Consider the following 22,608-nt stretch of genomic DNA (forward strand, 5'->3'; position numbering starts at 1 on the left):
CATAATATTACAAATAAGTGATTGAATAAATAAACAAAGGGGACGAGGTGCAAGTCTTTCTTACAGAAGAATCTCAATAAATGTAAAAGGAATAAAAAAATAAAAATCATCACTAGAAAACAATAAAGACTGCAGTAGTTATGATTCACCAACAAATGGTAAAATTAATGAGCAAAATTTAAGAAGAAATTGGGCACCTGAATACCCTCAAAATAGCTCCCTAAGAAATTTTAAAATCTGCCCTGGCTGGTGTAGCTCAATAGATTGAATGCTGGCCTGTGAACTTAAAGGTCACTGGTTTGATTCCCAGTCAGGGCATACGCCTGGGCTGTGGGCCAGGTCCCTGGTTGGGGGGGGGGGGTATGAGAGGCATCCAATCGATGTAGCCCTCACACACTGATGTTTCTCTCCCTCTGTATCTGTCTCTCTAAATCTAAATAATATCTTTAAAAAATTTTTATAATACACAAAGTGAGAAATAGTAATCTTATAGTGGAGAAACCTGGCATATACCACATTAACCAAAGAACCCAGGTTAACATTACCAGTAATAAGTTACAGTGACACAAAGTACCCCCCAATATGATACACAGAAAAGGGCATATCACCTCTGCATAATCCTTCCCAAAAATACATTATCTCACTCTAATCATGAGAAAACATCAGACTTTTCCAAACTGAGGATCATTCCCCAAGGTACCTGATAAGTACTCTTCAAAAGTGTCAAGGTCATAAAGACAAGACCGAGGAACTGTTACCGATTAGAGGAGACAAAGGAGACATAACAACCTAATGCCCTAAATGCAATGTGGGGTCCTGGATTGGATCCCAGAACATAAAAGGACATTATTGAGAAAACTAATGAAATCTGAATAAAGTCTATAATTTACTTAGTAGTTAACAGTACTATTTCAGTCAAAATATTGTACCAACATTAATTTCTTAGTTTTGATCATTGTACTATGGTTATATAAGATGTTGATACAGAGGAAGTAGATGAAGGACATAAGGATACCCTTTGTATTAACTATATAACTCTTCCATACATCTAAAGTTCTTTCAAAATAAAAAGCTTTTATGCCCTGGTTGGTGTGGTTGAGTGGACTGAGTGCTAGTCTATGAACCAAGGAGTCGCCGGTTCGATTCCCAGTCAGTCAGGGCACATGTCTAGATTGCAGGCCAGGTCCCCAGTTGGGGGCGTGCAAGAGGCAACCACACATCGATGTTTCTTTCCCTCTCTTTCTCCCTCCATTCCCCTTTCTCTAAAGATAAATAAATAAAATCTTAAAAAAAAAAAAAAAGCTTCTGAAAAATGCTGGCTGATGAAAACAGTACTAATTGCAATGCTACATTGTTTTTTTTACCTTAGACTCACTAGAAACTTACCTGAACTGTATTATTTTCCAGTGAATGCTACATTACCTCTGCTCTAATCAGAATTTCGTTTTCAATTATAAGCCTCCAAAGAGCTTTATCTTCAATAAAAGCCAATATTGTTATTGCTTATAGCATAAAAATAATAATTTAAATAAAATGCTTACCTTCCAACCACTGCCAGCCTCTCTATAATATGGGAAGTTATCACAAATCCACTGGTAAATCTCACTTAGTGTCATTTTCTTTTTGGGTGAGCTATTAATTGCAAATGTAATGAGGCTGGCATAACTATATGGAGGTTTCCCATCTTTGTGCTGTTGGACTTCTTCCTGGTCCAGGGTTGTATTTGGGTCAAGAAGTGCATTCTTCTTGGAAATTCCTGTTCCATGTGCATTCTGTGTAGCATCAGATTTTTGGATAGCTGCTCTCATGGTGAGCTGTGGTAACCAGTCCATAGATGTTAGGCTGCTCTCCAATTCAGATGTCATCCTGAAGGAAAATAGACTCCTTAGTATCAAGGAAAAAACCCCTCCTCCTCAAAATATCCAATATTCTCAAATCTAGGAGTTCCGAAGTGAGGGAAAGCCTGAGTTAAATCTGGAGGAAAAAGACTTGAGTATGTTAATGAGGTTAAAATAAATATTTAAGAGATCAACATTTCTAATCTTTTTTCTTATTTCCATCCTCTCCAAAACACAAATTTTATTTTAAAATGTTTAAAACACAGAACAATACATACACACAAAGTGATTCTGATGCCAATCTTTACTTACCAACAGCCCTTTAGAAACCTAAGACTATACATCTGCCATTTCTTTTACACGAATTTTAGAGGAGTCATGAAAACAGAAGAGCACCAAAAGTACAATGGAGGCAAGAGGTCAGAAAACTGAGAATCGGCACAGGAATGCATACAGAGGAAACCTCCATACAAAGGTAGAATCGAGATGGTAAAGGGTAAGAAGAATACAGAATGGTAGACAGGAATGTCAAAGAGACAAACTAGTTGGGGGAGTTGGCAGTAAAGAAGGATGCAAACTCAAGGACACTGATGAACAAGAGAAAAGGAGGATAGGCAGGACCAGGTAATTTCTTCTTAAAAAAAACAAGTAAAGGAACAAGGTTAAGAAAACTAACTAAAGATCTGGGAGCATTGGATATACAACATTATATCACATAAATGGACATTAAGAAAAGAAGCACTAAAAGCTTGAGTACAGGCTTAATGCAAACATCCAGTGATCTGGATTCTATAATATATTTTGCTCCAATGATGAAAAATTCAGATCATTATCGCCCAAAGAAAAAGAAAAACAAAATCTGCCAGGTTAACACATTCTGGAGAAGGGGGGAAGCTCCTCTAAGAAATTAAAAATACAGAAATAATATACTTCACCATAGAACTGCTAACTTTCAGCATAAGGTACAAACCTTTCTATCTTGGAATTAAAGAAGTGGTAATAGTGACACTGACTATAAAGTAAAGAATGAACCCTAGCTGGTGTGGCTCAGTGGATTGAGTGCTGGCCTGTAAACCAAAAGGTTGCTGGTTCGATTCCCAGTCAGGGCACATGCCTGCATTACGGGCCAGGTCCCTTGTTGGGGATGCGCAAGAGGCAACTAACTGATGTTTTTCTCCCTCTCTTTCCCCCTCCCTTCCCCTCTCTCTAAGAAATAAATAAAAGCTTTTTTAAAAAATAAAATAAAGAATGAAAGGCTTCTAAGTGGTATCAAAATAAAAGGGGGGGGAGCAAAATAAGTACCTCAAAAGAAAAAAATGTGTGGCTAAGAAAATCCCATATAGGTCCTTCATCCCAAATGGCTGCAGATAAAAAGCAACTTGGGGTATGTACTTAGGATCTGAACTGGGAGGCATGTAGAATTGATAACGAACACAGGCTCTTGAGTCCGAGAGACCAGAGCTCAAGTACTGATTCTACCAGCTACTCTATCAGCTACTTGCTATGGGACCATAAAAATGTTTAGTATCCCTAAACTCTACAGCTTCCTCATCTATAAAATGAAACAATACTACCTACAGTTGAAATATTACTTTGAGAATTAAATGTGATAACACATGCACAGAAGAAACATTCAATAAGTATTAGTTACTCTAGAAGTACCTTGGGAGGGTACTAAGGCACTATACAGTAAACCACTTATAAATCAAGAGACAACCATGAGGATTCTATCTGCATTGACAGTAATCTTATTATATATTATTTTTCAGACATTTAGATCCAGTTTTACTTTTCTTACTTTCTCAAACTGCCTTCATTTCTATTATATACATATCTCTGGAATCTGAACTTTAAGTTCCTCTACACAGCACCTTCAGATCTTTAAAACAAAAAACAAAACCAAAATAAAAAAACGAAAAAAACTTACCAATCTGCTCTATAATCTCAGCCAGAAATGCTTGCTCCCAGCATGACGTAAGTTAAAAGAACTTGTGGAACAGGAAGACAAGATAACTTAGAGCTCGCAGAACGGCAAGAAAGTGCGCAAAGTACCCAACATTAGAGACCAATACCTTCAATCTAAAAACGAAAAACTAAGGTCTACTGAACTTAAAAGACTTACCCAAATTTACAGGGTAGTTAACAGGAGAACTAAAACCAGGGCCCAGAGCCCCTGATGCCCAATCCAGTAGTTTTTCTAGCATACCTCAGTCGTAAAATGAACATAACAACAACCTCACTGATATAAAGTACTCAGAACAGCGACTGGCAAATAGTTAAGTATTCAATAAATGTTAGCTACTGGTGGCGTTGGTGATAATAGCAGTTACTGCTATTATTATTCACCTTTCATTCTGTAAACACTGGCTATTATTATACCATGCTGTCATTCTATTTGTCTCAATTAAGTCTCCACTGAGTAGCTTTATTGTGTTCAAAATCCCAAAGCAGCCAGTCACGCATATTTGCAAAGTTAATATAAAAGTATATTCCAAGTTGGAATATAACTGATATTGCAGATGTCCCCTATTGAGAACCATCTTTACCATATTCCTTTCTACCAGTACCACTAATTGACTTTATGACAGGCCATGGTTGTAGGTTAGATCTCTGGTCAGGGCACATATAAGAATGAACCAATGAATACATATATAAGTGGAACCACAAATCGATGTCTCTTTCTCAAAACAATGTTTTAAAAAGAGACTTCATGCCCTGGCTGGTGTGACTCAGTGGACTGAGTGCCAGCCTGTGAACCAAAAGGTCGCAGGGTCAATTCCCAGTCAGGGCATGTGTCTGGGTTGTGGGCCAGGTCCCCAGTTGGAGGTGAGCAAGAGTCAACCAATTGGTGTCTCTCTAGCACTTCTATGCTTTGCTCCCTCCCTTTGTCCCTCCCTTCCCCTCTGTCTAAAAATAAATAAATAAAATCTTAAAAAATAAAATAAAAAAGAGACATTATGAGTCAAAGTAATATAATGAAACATACAATAGGTAAGTATTTAATACATTATAGTATTTAACAAGAATTTGTAACTACACACATATAGGGCTAAGCTACAGTAAGATTTTATACACATAAACACATACACACAGTATGATAAAAATTCCTGTCCTCCAGGAAACCAGAGTCCAATCAGGAAGGTCAAACACAAGAAAGAGTTGAAAGAGTACAAGGCTGAGCTCTTCGTGCTGCAATGGTTCAGAAGAGGGAGAAGACAACGTGGACTGAAGCCTTAAGAGGTACAGAAGGAAGAAGTTCAGCTAAAACTTGAAGTTAAGGCCTAAACAGGCAGGGAAGATGGTCCCTAGTCATCAAAAGACATAACGAGTGAGAATTATTTCATTGTTGTGCTTATTTTCATCAGTTCTGCTGAAGCAGATTTGAAGTACACATAAAATCTCTCTTAAATTTAAACTCTACAATAGTGGGGTTTCGCTTTTGTTTGAAATTTATTAAATTTTATATAATCTTGGTAGGGCAGTAAAAGAATGCCTCCCTTATTGGTGCTTAGACTAGTCACTGCAGTGGTTCTCCTTTAAGCGCCGAAAACACAAAAAATGATCATTAGATTTGGCCAGATCAGTAACTTCAGAAAGAAACCTCTTAGGGAAATTAGGATGACAGAGGTCCACTTGTATAAAAGAACAGATGGTAGTAAATTTTAAAAGAGCATGGGAGGCTCTGAGGAATCTGGTTATGGAAATCTAATTAAGAAATGTCAGGCCCTCATTACCTCACCTCATTCCAAAAGCTTCCTAGCTAGCCTCCTAGACGCTTGATTTCTCTACACTCCTCCCTGCTAATCATCTCCAGAGATGCATACACTGCAACAGAACTCTCCCGGCACCGTTTTCCGTATCCTCGTGCCCCAGCGCTTTCAATGGCTTTCTCCTCTTATACTAAATCTAAGCTCCTCATTTTCAACTACCTTAGATTTTATTAACCTTTTATTAATCCTTCTCTAAATTCCTACAGCATTATAGCCTCAGTTTGGCATTTACCATGATGTTTTACATGTATAATTACATCAGATGCCTAAGCTTTCTACCCTCACTCCCTCTTCCTGCACCCTCCCCATTAAAGTATAGTTAGCGTACTTCAGATGCTACTTAACACCCTGACAGGTACACGTTATCTGAAAATATTTAGATAATGAGTAAGAGTCTTCCATTCTGAAATGCCTTTTTCTTCTTACTTTGCCTACCTGGTTTCTTCCCCCCCGCCCCCAAGATTCAGCCCAAACATCTCCCCTCCAGAAGACCTGGTCAATCTACACTTCCCATCCTCTATCCCCTAGTGAACTAGATCCTGCTCCCAATAGAAAAATATATAAATACTTACAAAAGACTTACAAAGAATTGTAATTATCTTTATCTATCTTTCTCCCATGAGACTATGAGATCCTTGGAAGATACTTTCTTACTTTTTTCTGTCTCCCCAATGCCTAGTAACATAGTAGGTAAATTCTGGAATGGGTACTATTTTTGGTCAATAAATGGTGGTTAAATAATTAAATGGTGATTAAATGATTAAAATAGTGACTATCCAATGAATGTGTGAATGTGCTCCTCCCCAAAGAAGTGAGACTATACACATTTGAAAGCTAAAAGGAAGAAGTGAAAGAAAAGAGAACTCAATAGCATGAAGTAAAGATAATCAGAGTCAAAATCCTTTATGAATTATAAAAAAGTACGACTCAGTGCACAGACTGACAAATGGCACTACACAGAGACAGTCCTACTTAAATAGAAAAGAAAAATGGGAAGATGGAAGCAAAGATAACATTACTTGTGGGAGAAAGCAAACATCGAGAACTTATATCTTAAGTTCTTAAATCTCTGATGGTATCTCTTTCTTAAAAGAAGTTCCATGAGGAATTTTTCTGCATAAAATGAAAAGGTAAAGAACATTAAGATATAAGACTTCAACATTAAGTCATGACACAGGGGAGGAGAGAGGGTTCTAATCCCACTTATGAAATACTGTCACTGATATGACCCCCAATATGCTTTTAGCTACTTAGCATATTGCCTGGCCTCCCTCTGCAACTTCCCTGACTTCCAAGGAGTAGCCACAGCTTACTACTAAGAAAGTTTTCAAAAGTGGGAAAATGGGTAGAAATATTATTAGCTCCCCAGATGTTGTTAAGAGGAAGACACCAAGGAAAATAGAAGGAATAAGTAAGAACAATGAGGATAATGATGTTGTTGACCTAGATATTCCTGAATCCTCCTACTCCATTCTAGGCACTTGGCATTTCATCATAAGACTTGGCAGCATGTGAAAAATTGAGCAACTGAAAACTCAAAGTAAATCTTTGTAATTACCACAGCAGTAATTCTGGTCACATCTCAGGGGATATATACATATTTTATATGAATATCTTATTACAGCATCTCAGGACTCAATGCAACCAGAAGCAAAGTCTGTGGCAGAGACTACTAATTGCCTAATATCTGTTTTTACCTCTTCCTTAGAAATACAACCCCAATTTTATTCTGGATGGCACTGCAACTTTTTCCCTTCCTGCTCTCTAGAATGTGGACACAATAGTTGCTGCTCCAGGAGTCATCTTGGATCATAAGGTGACCTTTGAGAGGATAAGGTGACACTGAGGATATGGAAGCTACAGAAACAGAGAGAAGGAATCTTGATCACTGATTTTTTTGTGAAGCGATTATGAAGCTGTAATCCTAGCCCTGAACTGCCTATCTTCCAGACTTTTTATGTGTTTATCTACTATAAATCTCTACCAGTAAATGAAAGCAACTCCTAACAAACATGAAATTTGGGATATGGAAGTGGGGTGACACAAGTAATAGAATCTAACATAAGATACTCTCTTAAAAGAGGAGTTGATGAGGCAGGCACTAAGAATTCTGATACTGGAGGTTGGAAAGGTGTGACACTTATTAAACAGTGATGAAGAATTTGGTCAAACTGTTATCTACAGAAGTTGGCAAGCAAACCATATGCCAAATGAGACTACAGCAAGGTAGAAATATAGGGAAAGTTTAGGATGTTGGCATGTGTTGGCTCCTTCTTGACACTTAAAAAGTCCTAGGAGAGAAATAAACTTCAATTAGAGCTGCAAGCAGAGATGGAGAAAATGCAGATTTGCCAAGTGAGGTACTACTCCCTGACTACGGTCTGCAATTTAAGCTGAGTCCTATAATTTAAAGCCCTGCGTGGTTGAAAAAACACCAACTGCTTCTGAAGTGGCGAAGTGAAGTAACTGAGTACTAGCTGCAAAACTGCAGACTTAGCAGTAGAGAAGACTGGTGCTTCGCCACACAAAAGAATATGATAAGGGGGGGTGTGGTCTTTCCAGCCAAGACTATTGTTTCAAATGGCCTCACCAGAACCATCATTCTCTCAGGAGCTAAAAGAAGTCAATGAACTTAGATGGGAAAAACATATTCTTTATTTCCATTAACTTGTAACTGAAATTTAGCACTTCTTTTAATAGACACTGAATTATTAACAGTAGCATTTGCCATGAATAAAAATCACAAAAAATATTTGTATCAAGTGACAAACGTCATGGCTCAAATTTTTATTTAAACTCATTAACTACTTCAAAATTATGAATGTATTGGACTTGCCCCTAGGTGATTTTATTTAATGTGCTATTTTAAAGGCATATCTATTTCTCTGCTACAAAGTTAACATTCTGCTAATCATATTTCCATATGATTGATTTCCTTGGCAATTCTACATAATTTGTTTTATGAATTTTGAGGCATTATTCTGAGGACCCACAGGTTTCATGAGACTGCTGAAAAGGGCACCGAACAAGGTTAGAAGTCCCTGGGGTAAGCACAGCACAAAGGGCAGGGTCTTCACGTTCCATCTGGGCCAGTCCTTTGGCTCAAAGCAGCAAAAAGTCTAGAAACTAAGTTTTTACAGACAAACTGTATGAGGGGTGGGAAAGAGAAAAGAATCTAGACTGCAATAGCCTCCTGAGTTTTCAAAATAATACCCATCAACAAGCTCATCAATAAGAACTGAGCTGTCAAAGGTGTGCATTTCCCAGAAAGGGCATTTTCACCAATATCCCTCTCAGATGTGGCCATGGAGGACACTGCACAAAGCAGGACCTTTTAGTAGGCACAGGTGATAACGGAGGCTCCACTGAACAGCAGAATCAAGGAACTTTTTACACCCTCAGGGAGCCTCTGTCTCTCCTACCCAGTAGGATTTTATAATCAATATGGACTAGTGAGTTACTGAGGGATTTCCATGATCCCATTTTCTGCTTTTATTGCTATTATCTTATTCTTTCTCCACCAGTATGTATTAGGTATGTAGAATGAAGATTTGGTTTGTAGGTCTTTGAACAAGACGCCACTCTAGGACTTAATGAAAGCTTGAAGAGAACCTGGTTTTTCAGCTAGATATAACTGGATGAAACTCTGGGTTACCTCCCTCGGAAAAAGGGCAAGTGAGCTTTATATTCAAGAACTACATGTAGACAGCAGACAGTGGCAGAAATCTAAAGATAAATGAAGTAATCTATTACAGATTGACTTTACATTTTGTAACCATGTAATTTTTTTAAATTTATAAATAAAGTAATAATTTAAGCTATTTCCAAGCAAAGGTAGCTGGTGTTACTTTTTCCAAAATTAGTTACCATATACCAGCCAGATCAAAATTTATATTCTTTTAATTTCAACAAATAACACAGGGAGTGTCCTACATTGGAAAGATATGGTTTAATAATTAAGAACACAGGCTCCAAAGCAACACTGTGTGGATTTAATCCAAGCTCTTCCACTTTTAGCTATGTGACCTTAAGGAAATTAACCTCTTTATGCTTTAGTTTCTTTATTTGCAAAATAAGGATAAAAACAGTATCCACCCTCAAAAAACAATTGTGATGATTAAATGAGTTGATACATACAGAGCACTAAGAATAGTTTCTAACACATGGTAAATAAGCACTCAATAAATATTAGCTATTAATATTATCAAATTCATACTTTTTAGAATTTTCTAAGTTTTAAATGGCTGCCCATTTAAAACCTCTTACTCAATGGTTTTTGATGAACATACCCTAAGTCCCTCAGTAACGATTTAGCAACTTCAACAGAAATGAGCTCCTCATTCAATTATTTACTCTAAAGAAGTGACCCAGAAAGGATTACGTTTTAAAATTTTGTCTTCAGCCCTGGCTGGTGTAGCTTAGTGGGTTAAGCCTACACAACCAAAGGGTCGCCAGTTCAATTACCAGTCTGGGAACACGCCTGGGTTGCAGGCCAAGTCCCCAGTAGGGGGCGCCTGAGAGGCGGTCACACACTGATGTTTCTCTCTCCCTCTCTTCTTCCCTTCCCCTCTCTCTAAAAATAAATAAATAAAATCTTTAAAATTTTGTCTTCATATTATATGAGAATTGAGAACATACTCCCAATAGAAATAAGTTCACATGATTATGGCTCCTGAAGCAGCCCACAAAAACTTATTTATTCTATTGTACAAAGCAGTTCTAAGTCCACAGACTAAGAGTATAAAAGAGCCCCAGCTGCATATCTTGTACCAAAGAGACAGAGGCGCAACAAGGAAAAGAAGTAAGTTTTGTCATTTTCCTGCTGCATGACAGCTTGTTCCTGACAAAATTTCAATATAGTGTATATCTGGCATACTTTCTAACTACCTGTGTCCTTGGATCTCCTACCTCACAGTACCCTAAGATTCCAATATTGGCCCCCAATGTTACTGTTATAAATTCTAAATTACTTGCTCGTCTCCAATAGAACCTCCCACTTTTTCAAAGCAGTTGATCTCTGCTCCATTCAGAAGGAAAGCAGACAGCATCAAACTAATTCCTACTAAGATATGAATAACTAACTGAGCCTTTAAACTTCCTATGAGCAATGACCTTTATTAAAGATAAGCTAAAAAAAAAATCATCAACGCAGTGAAAATACAAGCAGAAATCACAAAATAAGGAATCCAATACACAAATAGCAGGTCATTCTTCAAAACTCAACCGTCACTTTTCTTACACCACAAAAATTCCCAAAATAGTCACAATACAGCTTATACAAAAATTGGGGGAATTTAATGAGCAACTTCATTTGTAAACACAATTGTGATTTCAGACCTATTTATCATATAATCAGATTTTTTTTTAAATCTCATTAGCTCATTTTTTTCAATTCCTGCTATTACTTATTTTGGTGACCAACAAAGGGAAGAAGAAAAGTTCACAACTCATTCAAATCTGTTGGAAGGTCTGTAATTAAAAAAAGAAACAGAAGTTTCAGCAGGCTAATCTCTATTTTCCTTGCTATCGAGAAGAAAATTTCTTTAGATTCTATTCTAGAAAATGAGAACTGGTCAGAGTTCTCGTCATAATGATGCTTCATATGTTTTACAGTGTTAACACCATTGGGGTTCATTCTTCTCTCAGTTTAAAGTCCAGAATTTCTTCAACCGGATTTGATTTGAAAATCATAATATATCTGTTGCTCTTTTCTAGATTCTCTCCAAATATTCCACAAATATGTAATCTTAGATTCCTAAAACTGTATTCTAATTTCATATAAGCCGTACTCATAGTCAGAACTCCATTCAGGGTACAAACTTAGAGGTCATATGGTCAAAAGATATCTTTATACTGTATGTGTGGTTCTCAGCTTAAAACTATTTTACTCTACAGATAAGGGAGAAAAAATAAGTATTTTGGGCCATTAACCACTAAACTACATTCTACCATTAAATAAATACTACATTTTGCATTTAAACCTCACCCTACCTACTGAAATCTCTGTTTCTGAGTAGTTGGAAAGACTGATGAACACCAGTCCCTTTGACACAGGAACACTCAAAGGTGTATTTGCAGCTGTTATTTAAAAACCCAGACAGAATCTGCTATTAATACTTCCTATACTTAATTTAAAATATATATATACATATACAAATAGTAAAAGTTCTCTGAGTAACGTGTCTACTGGTTCATTCTGTCCCTTTAAAGTATTTATCCTGACCTGTTTGCAACCATATAGCTTCAACTCATCATACATTTATTGGATACCATACATCAGTGTTATCTCCACACATTCTGCGTCCACGGCATTATGCTAGTAGTATGGCATCAGTGCTCATAAAGGACTAACATTGTGGAAAGTGATCCCATCTTATCTTTTAGAGTTAAGTATGATGCACCAAAAAAATGCTAAAGAAACAGCTTAAGCTGCTACATGTTGATGTCTATGGTTCAGCAGTCCTCAAAGTATGATCCAGAGATATTTTCAGGGGATTTGAAGGGTCAAAACAATTTTCATAGTAAGATGTTACCTGCTTTCAGCCCTGGCCAGGTAGCTCAGTTGGTTAGAGCATCGTCCCTATATGCCAAGGTTGCAGGTTCAATCTCTGGTCGGGGCACACACAAGAAACAACCAATGAATGCATAAATAAGTGGAACTACAAGTCAATGCGTGTTCTCTCTCTTTCTCTCATTTATAAATTAAAAAAAAATTTTTTTAATGTTATCTGCCTTTTTTACTCTCATCCTCTCATAAGTGTACAGTGGAGCTTTTCAGATGCTGGACAATGGGTGATATTACAACAGATTGAATGCAGAGGCTAAGAATCCAGCTGTCTCTATTAAGCTAGATATTTTTAAATTTTGCAAAAATGTAAATACCAATCTCGCTAAGTTTTTTGTTTTAATTTCTAATGCAGTAAATTTTGATAGCTATAACTCACATAAACCAAAGCTCATGAGTCCCAAATAGTTTTTGGAAGAGCATAAAGTTTAAGAACAATGTTACACCAAGTCATGGCAAAGACTGAAGATAACTGTTTCCAATATAGAATAATGTAATGGAAAGAGTAAGGGCTTTGAAGTCACTCAAAACAGCCTGAATTCTTTTGGTAGTGAAGACTATGCTGTGGTAAAGATTTTATGGGTTTATATGTGTCAAACTTATCAAACTGTACTATGTCATTTATATCTCAATAAAACTGTTTTTAAAATAAAAAAGGAAAAATATTTGCAGTTTAGTAAAGATCAGTCAGCTAAGACATAAAAAGAAAAAATGCTGAAAGAAAAAATTGGTAAGCTGGGTATTATCAAAACTGAAAAAATACATAAAGAACTCTTACAATGCAAGAATAATAAGACAAATTACCCAGTTTTAAAATGTGCAAAAAATGCCCTGCCTGATGTGGCTCAGTTGGTTGGGCATCATCCTGCAAAGTGGAAGGTTCAATTCTCAGTCAGGGTACATGCCCAGGTTTCAGGTTTGGTCCTCAGTTGGGGCACATAAGAGAGGCAACTGACTGATGTTTCTCTCTCATATCAATGTTTCTCTTTCTCCCTTCCTTCCCCTCTCTCTAAAAGTACATAAAATCTTTTTCTTTAATGTGCAAAAGATATGAACAGACATACAAGTAGCCAAAAAGCAAATAAAAAGATATTCAACATCATTAGTCATCAGGGAAATGCAAATTAAAATCATAATGAGATACCACTCCACACCCATTAGAATGTCTAAATTCATTTTGAAAGGCTGTAATAATCTTTGTTCATGAATTTTGTGTAAGCCACATAGGTTTCTTCTTGATATCAGTAACAAAAATAACTACCTTTGCGCTATGAAGTAAAGCATGAATGGTTACTCCCACTTTATATGTCTTCCAAACAGGTGCTCCGCTCATTATCCTACATGGGCTTTTCTTCATGGTTTTCTATTTCTTGATCTACAGGCCTACCTGAAATATATTAAGCACTATCTTTTTCTCAGCTTCTATTTACTCAAATAGTCTCATCTTTTCCATAACCTCCATGAATTGTACTTTTTCAAATCGCTAATAAATCACTTTGCAAGCTCCAGATACGGTACGTGTCAGGTTGGGGAGCAAGAACGTTAACATAACTGTGAGAAAGTGGGTTCCTGTGCTGAAAATCTCCATTCAGCACCACAGATCTTCAACAGAGACCTGTCCACAGCACCTAACCTTCAGGCTCTCAAGTACGTATTAGTATGAAACAGAATAATTTTTTTGTTTTCCTTGTCTTCTGTTGCTTTTATGAAATCTTGAACACTAGGAAGCGCGTATGTATTCAATGTGTATCTGTCAAACTGAATAAAATTGAAGCAGGAGTCCTATTTCAAATCCACAATTATAAGGATACTGTTTTGTGAAGGTTGGTATCAATTCCCCCCCTTCACTACCCACATGACTGTAAGAAAAGGGTCTGAACTCTAAAAATATCCTCTCTTAAAATCTCACCCAACACTTAACACGCAGTGCTTTGTATCAGACACTTTTTGCAGTGTATTGCCTGGTTTACCATGCCCTTTCTCAGGGTTGTCTTCATCCCTAGGATTCTGAAAGTCCTATCTATACCACCTCTGCACCATTACAACAACAAATTAAATGATTTGAACCACAGTTGATACCTGACCAAAACTGTTCACTTGAATTTTCTCCCTCAAGAATTTAAAATTAGGACTGAAACTGTTTGGACTGATCTTCTGAATTAAGAAGCTATGAACCTGAGCCCTGGCTGGTATGACTCAATGGATTAAGCACTAGCCTGAGAATCAAAGGGTCTCCAGTTCGATTCCCAGTCAGGGCACATGCCTGGGTTGTGAGCCATGTCCCCAGTAGGGGGCACATGAGAGGCAACACAATGATGTCTCTCTCCCTCTCTTTCTCCCTTCCTCTCTCTCTAAAAATAAATAAATAGCCCTGGCTGGTGTGGTTCAGTGGTTTGAGCTACACCATATCCTACATGTCCTTGAGTTGCTTAACTTTACCTCAGTTTCCTATTTTGTGAAATAAGGATAATTGTACCAACCTCAAACAGTTGTCGGTAGAATTTATTTAATATATTTTAAAATGCTTAAATAAATAGTAGTAAGAGCACCATAAATGCTAGCTATCAAAGCCAGTATTCAGTCACAAGCGTTAACTTTTATAATGCCCTTAAGTCAATGAATAGTCAATGGTACTCTTTAATACCTGATGTTCAAAAATGGAAGCCCTGAAGGCACTGGGTCACCTTAGGTCAAAGATTAAATTATATCTAGGATGATCGAGACCAGCACTGTCCAACAGAACTTTCTGCAATAATGGCAATGTTTGTGTGCTATTCAATATGATAGTCACAGGCATGTGTGACTAATGAGCACTCAAAATGTGACTAGTATGACTGAGGAACTGAGTGAAAATTTTATTTATTTTTAATAATTTAAATTTAAATAACCACATGATAAGGTTAGTGCCTACCAATTAGACAGTAGAGCTTTAGAAGATAAGCCAGAAAAGTTCAAAATACATTTTAGAAAAAATTTCTATAGTGGTCAAAATCAAGAGAGTTTTTCATTACTTGTCCTTTAATTGGTACATGTTATAACTAAATATGAGAATTAACAGATTTTATTAATTCCGAAAATGTTTAATAAAGATAATGATAACCCTGACTGGTGTAGCTCAGTGGAGTAAGCACCAGCCTGTGAACCAAAGGGTTGCCGGTTTGATTCCCAGTCAGGTCACATGCCTGGGTTGCAGGCCAGGTGCCCAGTAGGGGGCATGCGAGAGGCAACCACACATTGATGTTTCTCTCCCTCTCTTTCTCCTTCCTTTCCCCTCTCTAAAAATAAATAAATAAAATCTTTTTAAAAAAATGATAATGATAAAACTATGGCACTGATAATGCAAAAGCTATGTCTGCCACTGTGTGGGGCAGACCTGAAAGCATAAAATTATATTAATTATAAAAATAAACATACAAGGTCTGTCCCGAAAAAATCCAGCCATTGTTAATATAACGAGAATGGTTTGCACAACATCAATGTAACCTGGCAGCAAAGGACAGTGGACTGGAATGCATATACGTAAACAATGATGACTTCACTGTACTAGTCAGTGGTAGATACCACCAAGTGAGCACATGTATTGTGTGGCCATCTCATTCAAAATGACTGAGTGAGTCGAGCAACAAAATCTGCATCAAATTTTGCATTAAGCTTGAACATTCCTCCACGGAACTATTCGGATGATTCAGAAGGCCGTAGTTATGGGTAACCAGTGACTGGCAGCTTCATCACAACATCGTGCCCACTCATGCATCATGTCTTATGCAGAGTTTTTTGGGTAAAACATCAAATTACCCAGGTGACTCAGCCCCCCTACAGCCCTGATTTGGCACCATGCAACTTTTGGCTTTTCCCAAACTAAAATCACCTTTGAAAGAAAAGATTTACAGACTATTGATGAGATCCAGGAAAATGAACAGGGCAGTTGATATACAACAGGGCAGCTGATGGCAACTGGGAGAACTGTGTGAGGTCCCGAGGTGCCTGCTTTGAAGGGGACTGAGGCGTCAGTGTCCTATGTACGATGTGTCTTGTATCTTGTATCTTCTTCAATAAATCTCTATTTTTCGTATTACATGGCTGGACACCTTCCGGACCGACCTCACTATAATATTAAATGTCTGCAAAATGGTTAGCCTGAAGGCCATTTACAAACCCAGACACTACTGGTCGATATTCTAGAGTTTAAGAATTTGGGGTAAAAGAAAAACAGAGGGGGGAAAAAGTCCTCTTCTGCCCCATGTTCTTGAGTTGACAGCACAGGATACAAAATCTGTCCTCTTTTATTCTAAAAATGATGATTCCTTTTGTTTTCTACTACTAGAAAATGAGGAACAGGAAATATATGCTAGATGCCTCATGTATGTATTCAATCCCATGAATCCTAACAGACCAGCATTAACAATTCTATTACAGAAAAATCAGGAAAAGTGAAGTAATTTGTCCAAGATCATATGGGTAATATGTGGTAGAGATATGAACCTGGATCTACCTGATTATATAAGGTTAAATACCAGACCTGCCTTATCAATACCAAGCCTACTACTAGAAACAAGGCAGCAAGAAGCTTTAAAATAAATCTGCCCTCCTCTGGTCATTCTAAATAGCAGAGTCATCAATATCAACAGGAGGAAAAAGAGGAAACAGATGGACAGGAAATTCATCTGGGACACTAACACATGAGCTTCTCTGATGCTAAAATACCCCCGTGTTCCCTTGCATATCCTAAACAGATATACTGGATCAATAATAAAAGGCATCTTTAAGAAAGAAGCATAACAAACAAGAAAAAAAGGAATGTGATAAAAGGGGTAAGATAGAAAAAGATAACAAGTGGAAAAGATCTCATGTAGAAGGTAGTTAAATGTCACCAGAAACTACTTAAAGTGCTACTGATAACCCAGTATCTCAGGCTGTATACACATGAACCATAAAACAAATCTTTTAATAAATGTTAGCCAATTTTGTCCTGGCTGGTGTGGCTCAGTGGACTGAGCACCCGCCTGCATATCAAAGGGTCACTGGTTTGATTCCCAGTTAGAGCACATGCCTGGGTTGCGGGCCAGGTTCCCCTGTGTGTGGTGCAGGAGGCAACCACACATTAATGTTTCTCTCTCTCATTCTCCCTCCCTTCCTCTCTGTCTAAAAATAAATAAGTAAAATCTTTTAATAAATAAATGTTAGCCAATTTAGAAATGCGAGAAAGACCCTGTTGTAACAAGTCCAAAGAAACATATTTTACTTTGATCAAACCAAATCATAAAAAAGTTTGTTGCTACAATATGTGAAGAAGATGTTATATACATATGTGTTTACTTGTCAAAATAAAGCAAATGTTCAAGGAAAGCTTTTGCTTTTTCAGTAACCTTTTGCTCTTACTGAATCTGTACTTGGAAATAAAATACAGGTATACCTCAGGATTCAAACTCACCTTATGCAAATTCAGAAACCAAAGAGATTCTACTAAATGTTTTAAGATTCTATTGTTTTATAAAAACTAAATCCATCATTATCTCTGAACTCTCACTCTTGCTATCCAAAACTCAGGAACTGAGTAAATATAGACACCCCAGTATTCACTATCCAGACTTTCCTCAAACTCAGGATATGAAGGTAGTAGATTCAGATTGCAAGGCATGCTTGTGAATCCTATATAAATTTTTAATATAATTTCACATGATTTACAAAATTAGGGTGTTTAACAACATTCAAGTATTCTACACATAAACACTGGCTGCAAAAGAGATCTGAGAAAATATCTTTTTATACCATATTTCTTAGTAGTTTGCTGGAACAAGTTATTAAGTTATTGCCCCTCAGCTCCAAACCCCCTACCCTTCTTCCCAATTTGCATTAATGATGCTGGAAATGGAATTCTGTACACATTTCTGATTTGCTGCTGGTTGGTAAAAGGCTCTGCTATAGGAATTAGAAGCCTTGTTGGACTTATTATTTTAATATATGATTGCCACAAGTTGTTTTTATGAAGCCCAAAGAATAGACAGGAAGGCACAAGTCTCTCTTTCCTTTTCCAGGCTCGCAGTCCATCTTCAGTGCCCGCTCTGGGCAGAGCAATTTGGTTAAAATTAAAGAGTATACTTAGCTATTGATACAAAATCTTTTGCAATAATTATTTTAAAAGAAATTGAGTGGGCCTTTTTCTAATTCACACACAGTATCTACTAGTAAAAATTACATGATATGAAGGTATTAATAAGAGGTATCTGTGATTCTCCAAATTATCCGCAATAAACATGCATTACCTTTTTATTTTTTTAATGTGTGTCAGGCTCTGTGCCAAGGGTCTGTCTGTATCTCATTCTTTCTTTTCAAATTTTTTTTTTAATTTTTTCAATTATGCCCTGGCTGGTGTGGCTCAGTGGATTGAGCACCAGAGCAAAGCAAAGGGTCAATGGTTCGATTTCCAGTCAGGGCACATGCCTGAGTTTCGGGGCAGGTCCCCAGTAGGGGGTGCTTGAGAGGCAACCACACATTAATGTTTCTCTCCCTTTCTTTCCCCTTCCCTTCCCCTCTCTCTAAAAATAAATAAAATCTTTAAAAAAAAAATTTTCCCATTACAGTTCACGTTCAATATTATTTTGTATTATTTTCAAGTATATAGCAAATTGGTCAGATAATCATGTATTTTACAGAATGTTCCCCCTGATATTACTAATACCCAAATGGCGTCACACAGTTAGTAGAGTATTACTGAATATATTTTTTATGCTGTACTTTACGTCTCCATGACTATTTTGTAACTTTCAATCCCTTCACCCTGGCACTTCCTGGATTCCCTCTAACTGAAATGCACATCTTCCATATATCCAAGACATGGCTTACTCTATCACTCTCTCAGGTTTTCATTTAAATGTCACCTTTTCAGTAAAGCTTTCCATGACTACCCTATCAAAAACCACCACCCCTATATTTTCTATTCCTCCTCTCTATTTTATTTTTTGCCTTAGCCCTTAGTCACTAACAGATACTTCTTACTTATCTTGTTCATTAATTGTCCGTCCACCAGAATGTAATGATTATGGGATTTTTATCTGCTATGTTCACTGCTGTAGCCTCAGCATTTAGCATAGTGCCCGACAACATAGGTGATCGATATGCTGAATGAATCAGTGATACAGCTACCTCCAACACCACAGGTAACTAACTGGTGGGTACTGCCATCAACACTTCATATTCAAGTCTGAAAGATTTCAATAAACAGACTGGATTTAGGTTGTTTTATCAAACTGTGCTCTGGGAACTGCAGCAATCCCTCAGGGATAAGGGTGAGGGCAGAAAATCGAAGCCTAAGCAATCAGAAGAGTCCCATATTTATCCGTTTTATTCATTGGATTTCACATAAAATTTAATTTGTAAATGATTTAGCAACTTCAAAAAAATCTAAAACCACTGGGTTGTATATAACTTGGTTCCTAAATTATATTTTACATTTCAATTTGTTATAAATGAGGATAACCTGGATGTCATGTTTACATCATCCTTTAGCAAGAGGTTAAAATTAGCACCTAATCTTCTTTAATAATCTGCTACAAAGGCAAACAATATTTACTATACATTTTCTAATTAAAACAAGTCAAGGAAACCAAGATGGAGGCATAGGTAGACACACTGTGCCTCCTCGCACAACAAAAAGAAGGACAACAACAATTTAAAATAAAAAAAAAAAAAAAACAGAACTGACAGAAAATCGAACTGTACGGAAGTCTGACAACCAAGGAGATAAAGAAGAAACATTCATCCAGAACTGTAGGAGGGGCGCAGATGGGCAGCCGGGGCAGACTCGTGGCAACGTGGCCGGACCCAGAGACTTGGCAGATTGTGGAACGAACGGGGCCACTAGCAGACCCCGTGGCCCCACATTCACGCATAGATAAACCGGGAGGAACGGCAGGGAAGCGAAGCAACCCAGGGCTCCAGCGCCAGGAAATAAAGTCTCAAACCTCTGATTGAAAACACCTGTGAGGGTTGGGGCAGCAGTGGGAGAAACTCCCAGCCTCACAGTAGAGGTCGTTGGAGAGACCCACAGGGGCCTAGAGCGTGCACAAGCCCACCCACTCGGGAATCACCACTAGAAGGGCCCAATTTGATTGTGAGTATCGGAGGGAGTCACTGAAATCCGGCAGAGAGTGGAGCAAGCACCACTGCTCCCTCTCGGCCCCTCCCCCACGTATGGCGTCACAGCGAGGCGACCAGCGTTACCCCGCCCCAGGAACACCTAAGGCTCCGCCCCTTTACGTAACAGGCCAAGACCAAAAAAAAAAGGCCCAAATGAAAGAACAGATCAAAGCCCCAGAAATAATTCAACTAAGCAGCGAGCAGATAGCCAACCTACCAGATGCACAGTTCAAAACACTGGTAATTAGGATGCTCACAGAACTGGTTGATTCTGGTCGCAAACTAGATGAAAAAATGAAGGCTATGCTAAGAGAAACAAAAGGAAAATGTACAGGGAACCAACAGTGATGCGAAGGAAACTGGGACTCAAATCAACGGTGTGGACCAGAAGGAAGAAAGAAATATCCAACCAGAAAAGAATGAAGTAACAAGAATTCGGAAAAATAAGGAGAGGCTTAGGAACCTCCAGGATATCTTGAAACGTTCCAACATCCGAATTATAGGGGTGCCAGAAGGAGAAGAGGAAAAACAAAAAATTGAAAACTTATTCGAACAAATGATGAAGGAGAACTTCCCTAATCTGGCAAAGGAAATAGATCTCCAGGAAGTCCGGGAAGTTCAGAGAGTCCCAAAGAAGCTGGACCCAAGGAGAAGCACACCAAGGCACATCATAATTACATTACCCAAGATTAAATAGAAGGAGAGAATCTTAGAAGCAGCAAGGGACAAGGACACATTTACCTACAAAGGAGTTCCCATAAGACTGTCAGTTGATTTCTCAAAAGAGACCTTACAGGCAAGAAGGGGCTGGCAAGAAGTAATCAAAGTCATGAAAGGCAAGGACCTACATCCGAGAATACTGTATCCAGCAAAGCTATCATTTAGAATGGAAGGGAAGATAAAGTGGTTCTCAGATAAAGTCAAGTTAAAGGAGTTCATCATCACCAAGCCCTTATTATATGAAATGTTAAAGGGATTTATCTAAGAAAAAGAAGATAAAAAAATATGAACAGTAAAATGACAGCAAACTCACAGTTATTAACAACCACACCTAAAACAAAAACAAAAGCAAACTAAGCCAACAACTAGAACAGGAACAGAACCACAGAAATGGAGATCACATGGAGGGTTATCAACAGGGGAATGGGAGGGGGAGAGAGGGGGGAAAGGTAAAGAAAACAAGTAGCATAAATGGTAGGTAAAAAATAGACAGGGGGAGGGTAAGAATAGCATAGGAAATGTAGAAGCCAAAGAACTTATAAGTATGACCCATGGACATGAACTATAGGGGAGGAATGTGGGAGGGAGGGGGTGGCAAGATGGAATGGAGTGAAGGGGGGGAAATGGGACAACTGTAATAGCATAATCAATAAATATATTTTTTTTAAGTCAAGAAAAGATTGGGTTTTAAAAAAATGACAGTAAATATAAAATTATTTCATCGATAAGAACATATGTAAACTCACCAAATGATTAAGAAAAAATCCAAATCCCTTACCATAAGTATCTCTGTAAGCAAAAATATCTCCTAACCCCACCATATAGCACTATGACAAAAGAAACTACAATATTTTATTCTGAACCTCACCTTGAAATTAATCCTAATGTGACTTAACCAGCATAACTTTTTTAAATGTTACATTTTCCAGTGAAGAAAAAGAGGAGCACTCACCTTAATGAAGTTACAGATGGACAAGCCTGTCCATACAAACCCATCTGGCCACAAAAAGAATCTGAAAAATAGAGAAGAGTTATTTATCAGATGCTCCAAAGTGAATGAAACTACAAGTCATGTTACAATTCTAATTAAAACACTCCAAAAAAAGAAATAGAAGGCTAAAAGATTTACTATTTTCTGAACACATATCCACATGAATCAAATATGCAAAAAGAGGGATTATACTGAGGAAGACAGACATACCAGTAGGCATTAAGAGAAACAGGCCTACTATAACTGTATATCCAAAGGAGCTGGAAACTCCTAAAATTTAACAAATCATTATGCTTATACAAAGAATGGGTCCAAACTGTTTAGTAGAATCCATCTACTCTTCAATCTAAGTAACTCTATCTTTATTGGCTTTACATTTTGGACTTCACTAAGACTTCATCTGAAACAGTTCCACTGCTTTAAAAAAAAAAAAAAAGGTAAGAATAGCAATGAAACAGAAAGAGCTCTGAATAAGACAGTTCTAGGTTCAAATACTAGCTGCGACACTACGAGACCTTGAAGAATGTATATAAAACCTCATTGCATTTCAGTCTCTTCATGTGTAACTTGCAGAATAGTACCACCTAT

The 22,608-nt window shown here is 37.5% G+C and overlaps 1 protein-coding gene across 7 annotated transcripts in view; it reads right to left on the minus strand.

Annotated features, from left to right (window-relative positions):
• Positions 1-22,608, minus strand: part of FOXJ3 (forkhead box J3) — a 106,215-nt gene that overhangs the window by 64,075 nt on the left and 19,532 nt on the right. For all 7 annotated transcript variants that reach the window (XM_071220889.1, XM_053920172.2, XM_045190919.2 and 4 more), the window contains 2 exons: positions 21,982-22,042; positions 1,542-1,866 (listed from right to left, as the gene is read on the minus strand). In XM_071220889.1, the coding sequence (XP_071076990.1) occupies positions 1,542-1,866; positions 21,982-22,025 (369 nt within the window). In that variant the 5' untranslated portion in view covers positions 22,026-22,042. The remainder of the gene's footprint in view (positions 1-1,541; positions 1,867-21,981; positions 22,043-22,608) is intronic.

This window comes from Desmodus rotundus, chromosome 3 (genome assembly GCF_022682495.2).
Source record: "Desmodus rotundus isolate HL8 chromosome 3, HLdesRot8A.1, whole genome shotgun sequence".
Classification (NCBI taxonomy): Eukaryota; Metazoa; Chordata; class Mammalia; order Chiroptera; family Phyllostomidae; genus Desmodus; species Desmodus rotundus.